This window comes from Metopolophium dirhodum, chromosome 3 (assembly GCF_019925205.1).
Source record: "Metopolophium dirhodum isolate CAU chromosome 3, ASM1992520v1, whole genome shotgun sequence".
NCBI lineage: Eukaryota > Metazoa > Arthropoda > Insecta > Hemiptera > Aphididae > Metopolophium > Metopolophium dirhodum.
Window position 1 is genome coordinate 12,360,994 of NC_083562.1, and position 9,876 is coordinate 12,370,869.

Consider the following 9,876-nt stretch of genomic DNA (forward strand, 5'->3'; position numbering starts at 1 on the left):
ATAAAAAATTTGTCTAAAAGTTTAAAAATTGTATACAGTTTTTCATATAACACAAGTTATTATTACTGGAATTAAAAAAAGTTGGGTGTAATCCACAAATATTTTTATAAGTATTTGAAATTTAAATTTTGATGACATTGGATATTACAGAGTAAAATAACGATTTCTCATCAAATAATTAATTTTTTTCGTTGTACCTAGTAAAATATTTGACAATTTGATGCTGCATACTTGTACTTGATCTGACCAAGTAACCAATGGCAACAGTTTATACACAAAAAAATATAATACGAATTTCTACTATTACTATTATAATCTGAAACCAACGCTAACCATTTATAAACAAAAAGAACGTTTCAATTTCCACCGCGAATCTCAAGCTCCCTGTTTGACCAGTGACCACCTATTTAAAATGCGTATATCGGAAAATCTTTTCTTATTGCACATGTAGAGCATTCATACCTAACCTAACCTATGAGGAACAACTATTCCAAATTTCAGTTTCGTACGTTTTTTAGTTTTTGAGATATAGCGATGAATGAGTGAGCGAGTTAGTGAGTGGATTTTATCACTTTTATACATATATATATAATATATACATATATATATTAACTTTATGTTTATATTTTCATTTTCCATACACCATAAAATATAAATATTTTGACTTGTTTTAAGCCATTTATGGACAATTTCAAATTTCAATTTTTTTCACAATTGATTTAAGTTATTTTATGGTAGGTAATCAAAAAAAATATATTAATCGTAGACACTTAAAATATAATAATCATCGAGCATTTTATTTTTATTTTTCTGTGATGTAGTGATGATTTTTATGACTACACTTTCAGGGAAAATAAGTCAACGTGCAAATAAGACTTAAATAATTTAATACTTAAAATAAAAATGCATTTTTATCATTCAGATTGTCTTACAAGATATTTTAAAAAAAAATATGAGTTATTTCGTTGATTTTAGTTTTTTTTCTATAAATATCAATACAATTTTATTTGTTGGGCCAAAAACTGTGAAAATGTAATACTAAGTTACTGATATACTGTTGAATATATTAAAAATACATTGGCACAATTAAGGGTTCTTTTACAATATTTTGTATAATTTATGCCCTTGTGTGTTGAACTGATAAAACATTAATATTTTAAAATGCTCAAAATTCACTTGAAATTAAAATATCGTAAAAAACCAACGAAAGAACACAGATAATGTTGTTACTTGATAGGTACCTAAAAGTTTGATTATAGGTTAATTCACTCCAATATCAAAACTGACAGCTCACTATTGAAACTGGCGAACGAAAATGTTCTATGTCGTTCGTGTGTAAGACAACACTGCGGGTGCGACGTCCTCTTAAATTTATCACTATTGGTAAGTATATAGTTATTAATTTTTTAATTAAACAAAATTTTCTGTAAAAAATCCTTCAAAAACAAAAAATATCTACCAAAGTTAATAAAAAAATAAACACATATATCATTGAAAGCTCCGAATCTAAAATAGATATCCATTATTTAGACATAGGTACAGTATTATGGATTTTACACGTGCGTACCTACCTAATTATTATAACACATTGTTGAAATGCATGCAATGCCTGATCACAAAATGGTTCACTATACGTAATAAGCTCTTATGTAAACTATATAATATAGTATATACCTACTATAATACTATGCACAATTATGACGAAGGTCTATGAACCTATTAATTATTATGTAACTATAACGGTAGGTAGCAGGATAACTCGATCCTTTCAGACTTTCGTACGTACATAATGCCTTGAAAAAGATATTAGATTACTTGAACGGTTTTGCTATAAGCTTTACCCTTGCTGTAGGTTTTCGCCACATATGAGAATACATTACATATTTGACTGCTAAATCGAGTATAATGCCTATATGAATAGCCTATATGAATTCTATTAATCAGTAGACAGCGTGTCGTTTAGTTCATATTATACTGTTCTTTATAAAAACATATTACAAGTCCACTTTTAATATTGTATCCAGAATCAATTAAACCTATTATAATATAAGGTTATACACGTCGATTACGTCGTATATATACGTACCAATCGTTTTTAATAGAATTGAAGGCATATACCGAAAAATGAGTTGTATCAACGGTAAAGATAGAGTCAATGATCAACAAAATAAGTAAGTGTGTTATTTGTGTAAAATAAAGGTTCACTGTTATTCAAAATTAATTTGTTTGCGGTAATTATTTGCATTGAATCAGCAGAAGGTGTAAACAGAATGTTACCGCAGCCAACGGTTATGCAGATTATCTACAACTTGACAAACTTTTAGATTCTCAGACAATGTTAAGTAAGCAAAACGGTAGAGTTTCGTACGACGAACATCTCTTCATAGTTACTCATCAAGGTAATAATAGAGGTTTAAAATATACACTTTTCATCATTTATCTTTTATCATTTCTTATAGCAGATTTCTGCAATATAAACACTCAACGAAATACCATGAAATAAAATCTACCTATAGTGATTATATTTTTGTTTTTATTTATAAAATAAAAAACTTATTTACTATAGTTATTACTTATTACTTATTAGTTAATAGTTATTAGTATATAATGTATATTTATTAAAATATTATTTTGTTATCGGTTCTTCTTGACTTTGGGATTTTACTAAATTATGATAGGTAATAATTAAGTTTAAACAAATAAAATAATTATTATATAAGTTATGGGCATTCAAATTATTATAATATTTTTCTGAGATAATAGTTTCCGTATACAACACACATAATATATAGGATTACGGTGAATCGTTTAACAGTAAACAATAAATTTCTCGAAAAATATTAACGTTTTTGAAAATATTTTTTAAATTATAATTAATGAACTTTTTGAAAACAATTATATTTTTACTATAGTTTTTACTTTTTTGAACAAAAACTTCCATTTTTAACTTTATAGTTTGAATCTGAATATATTTCTGAGAATTGTCATATATAAATACCGTTTTAAACGAGTATTTACGAAGTAAATTAGTTATACGTTTTATAAGTTTAGATGAGTAGTGTTATGTTTCTTGAAAAATGTTGGTCAATGTGTATTACAGATAATATAGTAAATATTTAAATATTATATCATAATTCGTAATTATCAATATCTATTGCCTAGGTATGGGAATTATCAAATTCTTGACATTATCCGTAACATATTATTTATATGTACCTAGTACCTATCTATATGGCTATATACTGATTACTGACTACTGCTCCACTAATCTACACAAAGTGTTATACATTGAGTAATAAACTAGGTTATTAATTTTGTAAAACTCAATTTTAATATATACAATTTACAGAAAAATATTCCACTAATGAATATGAAAATAGAAATGTTGTTGTTTTTAAAAAGCTAAAAAATTTAAAATTTAAAAATTATAATTTAACCAAACGTTTTTTATAACTTATCATTTTACTGTTTATTAATTGCACTCATTTCAGCTTACGAGTTGTGGTTCAAGCAGATTTTATTCGAAATGGATATTGTTTGTAAATTATTATCTGCTAACCTTTGGGTATGTACAAGTGTATAAAGTAAAACGTTGTATATTTTTATACAACTTTGTATAACTTTCCTTAGGTATAACCTTGATATCATTATTAATTAATTAATTAATTTATTTATTTTTCCACTATAAATTATAAAATATATTGAATGTTAATTAAATTGTTTAATTAACTTTTCAGAATAACGAGCACGAAATGTTCAACATCTTAAAGCGTTTAGGTAGGATTTCATCTATTATCAAGGTGAGCTTGTATAAATATCGGTAAAACAAATGTTATCTTACGTATTATCAAGATAACTTATTTATAATTTAGGTACATAGATTTAGAAATAAATTACAGAACTTTCACATTCAATTATTATATTTGTAAACACAAAAATATTATTATGAAAACATAAATAAAATAAAATCAATGAAAATAGCATTTTCTCATTTCAGTAAATTTGAAAATATCAAATCAATTATGTTTTGAGAAAAAAAGTCGGTATACATACAAAAATCTTAAGTATACCTACAATGAATAATATTTTTACTGTTATATTATATAATATATTAAAAAAGTTGCTTATTAATTTTGTATGTTTCAAATGGAATTAAATTATTTCTACTTCTTTAAATTAAATTGTTTCTTGCATTTTGGGGGATTTTGACACCACATAAATTCTAAAGTAATATAATGGTAATCCCAGTAAATTGTTAATGTATGCACACTTGCATATACCTACCTATACGTATACGGCTATACAGCTACACCTATAGGTAGTCTAGATAATATTATGTAAATATCTATCATTTCATACAATACATTTAATAATAAGAACTTAATACGTTTATGACTAGTATCTGCATATTATGTTACAATATGGATTATTTTATAAAACACACTTTTAAGGTTTACTTTGTACCTAATTAGTTATATAATTATATACAAATACAATATGCATATACTTGTCAATGTGATTTATAACGTGTGTGATATTTTTATTTGATTTAGTTATTATTAGAACATTTTGGTGTTTTGGAAACCATGACGCCTTACGATTTTGCTGAATTTCGTGATTATCTAAAACCAGCATCAGGGTTCCAGAGTCTTCAATTCCGAATGATTGAAAATAAATTAGGATTAAAAAAGGTAAAATATTCATAGTAATATAAACTATGCTATTTACATTTTTAAGAAAAATCTAATGATTTGAATGGATTATTGTGATAAATGTATGTTACAATATTATTTTTATGAATGAATGTTGTATAGTAAAATAGTCAATACAATACGATTCGTTATTAAAATTACCTAACCCAATCTGGCTACAAAACTATTGAAGTTAAAACATCTTTTTTACGACACGATTGAGCAAATTTGTCTGCACATCAAAAGATATAGAAATACAAAAGAAAACCGTTCTGCGTTGTTGCCATTTTCAATTTTGAACAATATTATACAATTTAAATAATTATAATAATTCAAAATATGGTACGAGTTAGAAGTTTCCAATAAAATTATTGTTATGTTATTTATATCCGTATTAACAAATCCACTGAAACTATTTTTAACGCACTATTTGACACGACTTAAGTGATCGAACCCGACATAAACTGAATTATTTCTATAATAATTTTGGAAATGTTAATTATCTTATATTTTCTACTTATAATACTAAATGTTTAAAACGTCGTATCTATAACGGTCAGCATATTACGGATAAAACTAATATTTATTGCTTCGGAACTAATTTATTAATCGTAAACATTGTAGATAAAGCTCGGCTCTTGGTTCGTTGCTCGTTCAAAGTTCAGTATCATAATACCAATTATAAATAATAAACGTGTAATAATACGTGAAATTAGTCAATTACAACATTTCGACAATGTGAATGTGGCAACGTTGCATAAAATATTCTAGGCTCAATCGTGTTGCTAAAAAGGGTAGCTGCTCAATCGTATTATGCATTTATGCTCAATCGTTCTTTACCACCTAACCCGGCCTTAACGTGTTAATATATTAAAACCCGAATTTCTCAATTACATATAACACATTTTATTTGTATGCAAATGTTAAGGAAAACCGTGTCAGTTGTTGTAAATCGTACACTGATTGCTTTAGTGCTAAGAAATATGATGAACTCGAACGCACTTCGGCTGAACCTAGCTTATTCACTTTAGTTTGCCATTGGCTCGAATCTACTCCTATGTTAAAAGATAATATCGTGTGGGACCAGTATCGAAGAGCGGCAGATCACTGGTTAGAAGGATCTACTGAGGTATGTTGAATGTTCTAATAATAATACTTATGCAGCTGTATTCATTAAATGTACCTAGTTTATTGTTTTAACAATATAAATAAACTTATAAATTAGATTACTTAAAAATTCTATACATAATAGGTACATTTTTTAATTTTTAATTTCATTTAGTCTGATATGTCTTGTCTGGAGAAACGCCGTAAGCTGATGGACTCTGTGTTTAAATGTGACCAGCACAAACGCCTAGTCGAACAGGGGAATCGAACGTTTTCTCATATGGCGCTAAAGGGTGCCATAATAGTATATGCGTACAGACACGAAAAAGGGTATGCATTGGCCAACCGAATACTAGAATCATTGGTGGATATCGACACGCTTTTATCAAAATGGAGATGTAAATATTTTATTAATTATAATAATGTTTCAAATTTAAATTTATAGAAGTATAATAGTTATATTTATATAATACAAGCGCTGTATGATAATGTGATCAAGTATCAATAATTATAAACTGTTATCACTTATCACTTATCACAATAAATTCATAATATTATAAAAACGGTTTACGTAAATATTTTGAATTCTACCTGAAATTATTTATTTTTTTACTCTTAACTTTATACTCAAAAATATTAATTGTTATTTAAATAAAGTTATTTAGTTATAACTTTTGAGTTATATTATAGCTCGGTACTCTATTGGGCTATCTTGTCGTATGTGCTCTACCGGTGACATTACGACCTGCAGTATGCGCTCTACCGTTTGATTGCACTCTACCGTTTTTACCACTCTAATTGTAAGTAATACAATTACACGATACATAGGTACAAGCATTAATTTTATATACAGAAAATATGGGAATATTTGGTAACCGTATTTTTAGATTTATTTTATTTCGACAAACATCGCATTTATCGATTTATTTCATTTCACTACTACATTTATCGCACAATACATTTTCTACATTTACTAAAAGTTTTTTAGAAATTAAAAAATTAGTAGCCGATTCTTCGTTTTGAATTATAGAATAAAATTCTTTTGCAAGCATATTGAAAATAAAAATCGTGTAAACCCAAGAACTGTCGGCCAATGACTAAATACACGATCAAAAATTATATCATGCAATAAAAGAGAGTGCTAATCTTTATTAGCATTAAGTCAAGATAGTAAAGATAAATTGGGTAGTAGAGCGCATACGACAAGCGTGCCGTAATTGCGGGTAGACCGCGATCTACGGTAGAGCGCATACGACAAGATAGCCCTCTATTGTTAATATTTTATAGATAACTGTAAGTAGCCAGTAGTTACCTATCTAATGCATGATTCATAATATGTAATAATACAATATGATGATCTGGAACGTAAATATTTCGTATGACGATTAACGGTCAAAATTAATTTCAAATTATTTTACAGACAGTCATTTCGTTATGGTGCACAAGATGATTGGATCGTATAGTTCCGGCACGGGTGGTACTTCTGGTTCAGAATATCTAAGATCTACATTATGGTAAGTAGACATATTATAAATTATAATATAAGTATCCACAAAAAGTAATAATTAAATACCTTATTCATTAATTTGAACTTGAAACATTTATACAAAAAAATGTGACCATGTACCTATATTTTATGTCTTTTCAATTCTGTAAGAACAACTTAAGAGAAACTTCAGTAAAATGTTCAAGCTTTTAGATTTCCAAACAAACATTTTATAAAATCAAAATCGAAAATAAACTATAAAAAAGTAGAAAAATTCAACCATCTATAAATAGCCCAAAGAGATTCAAAATAATTTGAAAATTATAACATGTTTAGAAAATTAAAATATAAATATGTCATAAAATTCAAGTATCTAGGGTTTACAACCAAAAATAAAAAAAAATTCATTTCCGCTCAGAATCAAAAATAAAATAAAAAATACACACCAAAATTTGTATGTACAGTTTCGTATTCTAATCGTAATGATCATTGATAATTGTATCAATGATAAGGCATTGCCTACTTCTAATTTTCTACTGAAAGTGTTTGAATCATTTTGTCTAATATCTATAAAAAAAATAAAATATTTTATCAGTATCTACTTGGTACTTAACCATAATTTATTTTACTAAATCTTTATTCCTAGTTAATTATTTATAAATTAAACTATGATACTTTAATACCTATTTATTTATTAAAAATAGAGAAAGTATGTAACATATTATGAATCTGTCAACATATTACCTATATTACTATAGTAGATATATCATAATATAATTTATTAATTTTATATTGCTTTAATAGTAATTTATTTAACTATTAATAGGACGGTAGATAAGTTGAATTAATTTTGCCGAAAAAATTTTCCATTTATTATGTTATTAAAATTTATAGGTAATAGTTATATATTTAAATCATATATAATAGTTAACTTTTGAGCCAAAACTGACCAAGAACGGTATGAATTTTAGGTTAATACGGTATAAATGGTCAATAGTATAAAATTAACCTAAATGTTTTGAAAATGTTATTGGGTATATAAAATATAATAATATACGTACAAATTTCAAAACTCCACGAACTAGAATTGAAATTGTTATATTTCATTTAAATATCTAATTTCGTTCAAATTTGAACTTATTTAAATATCTATAAAAATGTGTTTATATATTTCTTAGATTTGTTTGTTTCCAGTATGAAATACCAGCTAATGAAAAACCTTGAATTAAATTTACAATCATTAGCAATAAAAATTAAAATTGAACATTTTATAATTTTTTTTAAAAATAATAACCATTTTTTTTAAAAATAATAACCATTTTTTTTCTATATACCTATCGTATAGTATAATATACAGACACAAAAACCACACAAACATCATTAAAAAATCAATACATCCGTTCAGATTCTATAATGTAGATGTATTATAAATAATATGATTTTAAAAATCTTAAACAATATTTTTAAGTACTAATACCCGATTGCATTAAAAATGTATTAATATAATGGACTAATAAATAATTTTTGAAGGACCATTAGCTCTCTATTGAATATTGTTTTATTGATTTTTAATTTCAGTGATTCATACCGAATATTCATTGACTTGATCAATCTACCAGCACTAATAATACCTGCTATATACATCCCACCATTAATAAAATGACAAGGTAAATAAAATTACTTTTTTTGGATTAAATATAATATATTGCTTATTAATTTGTGAATTTTAATGATTATATTTTGGATTTAAAAACTATTACATAAAATTAGCTAGATTCTTTTAGTCACGGTAATACCTATCCAAAATGTTTGTTAGTCCTTAAAAAATTTAAATATAAGATACCTAATATTGTTTAAAAAATATAATTAATTGAAGCACATATAAATATAAAATAAATATTTATTTTAACAAGTTTTAAAGAAAGTGTGTATTTTTTAAACTAAGTTTTCTACAATCTGTGTATTTACTTGTTACTATATAAAATAAATATTTACGACTTATCTATAACAACAAACTCTTATATTCACTTATATTAACTTGTAATACTATACTTGTATAATACGATATGAGGTACTGAGCCATAGAGCTACAGAGGTATAAGACATAAGTTGACACATAAATAAAAGCTATAGGTAGGTAGTTAGTTACAGTTCATGAGATGCTGGCCACAGCCACAACTCAATACATCACCTATATGGCTATATGCATCTATCATATGATTACCCATTCAATATCACATTCAAAACCAAAATAGTGTGATTTAAATCTCTTACACGTATAATCAAAATAGTTTTATGTCACGCCTACATCGAAAGTTAAGTTTTCGATGACGGTTGAAGCGTCGGTAAGCGACCTTTTTCCGTCCAGTGGGTGGTAAAGTGAGAAAGTGAGAATCCCCATAGTGCCGGGTGATAAAATGGATAATCCAAAAAGTGCCGGGCGGTAAAGAGGAAATTCCCAAAAGTGCAAATTTGGTAACTGGACGGGTTTTAACCATGCATGTTTATCGTGGATTAAGATATTTTTGAGGGAATGACATATCGATTTCTCTAAATATTGTTTCAAAACGATTTAAACATAATTTAAATTTA

The 9,876-nt window shown here is 26.2% G+C and overlaps 1 protein-coding gene across 2 annotated transcripts; it reads left to right on the top strand.

The window, feature by feature from the left end:
- The first annotated feature begins 1,884 nt into the window (after positions 1–1,884).
- On the top strand, positions 1,885–9,268 carry LOC132941933 (tryptophan 2,3-dioxygenase). 2 transcript variants are annotated; one of them, XM_061010187.1, is made up of 9 exons: positions 1,885–2,171; positions 2,254–2,399; positions 3,492–3,565; positions 3,738–3,800; positions 4,554–4,691; positions 5,620–5,820; positions 5,974–6,196; positions 7,219–7,312; positions 8,863–9,268. In XM_061010187.1, the coding sequence occupies exons 1-9, from the start codon at positions 2,125–2,127 to the stop codon at positions 8,945–8,947; spliced, it is 1,071 nt and encodes a 356-aa protein (XP_060866170.1). In that variant the 5' UTR covers positions 1,885–2,124; the 3' UTR covers positions 8,948–9,268. The 2 variants fall into 2 exon arrangements, with proteins under 2 accessions (XP_060866170.1, XP_060866171.1); XM_061010188.1 differs by having other exon boundaries at positions 1,886–2,171; positions 2,257–2,399; positions 8,863–9,267.
- The last annotated feature ends 608 nt before the right edge of the window (positions 9,269–9,876 follow it).

Coding starts and splice junctions, on each gene's coding strand:
- LOC132941933 (XM_061010187.1), top strand. CDS start 2,125: ATGAGTTGTATCAACGGTAAAGATAGAGTCAATGATCAACAAAATAA. Junction 3,801..4,553: donor GGATTTCATCTATTATCAAG/GTGAGCTTGTAT, acceptor TATTTGATTTAG/TTATTATTAGAACATTTTGG. Junction 5,821..5,973: donor GGTTAGAAGGATCTACTGAG/GTATGTTGAATG, acceptor AATTTCATTTAG/TCTGATATGTCTTGTCTGGA.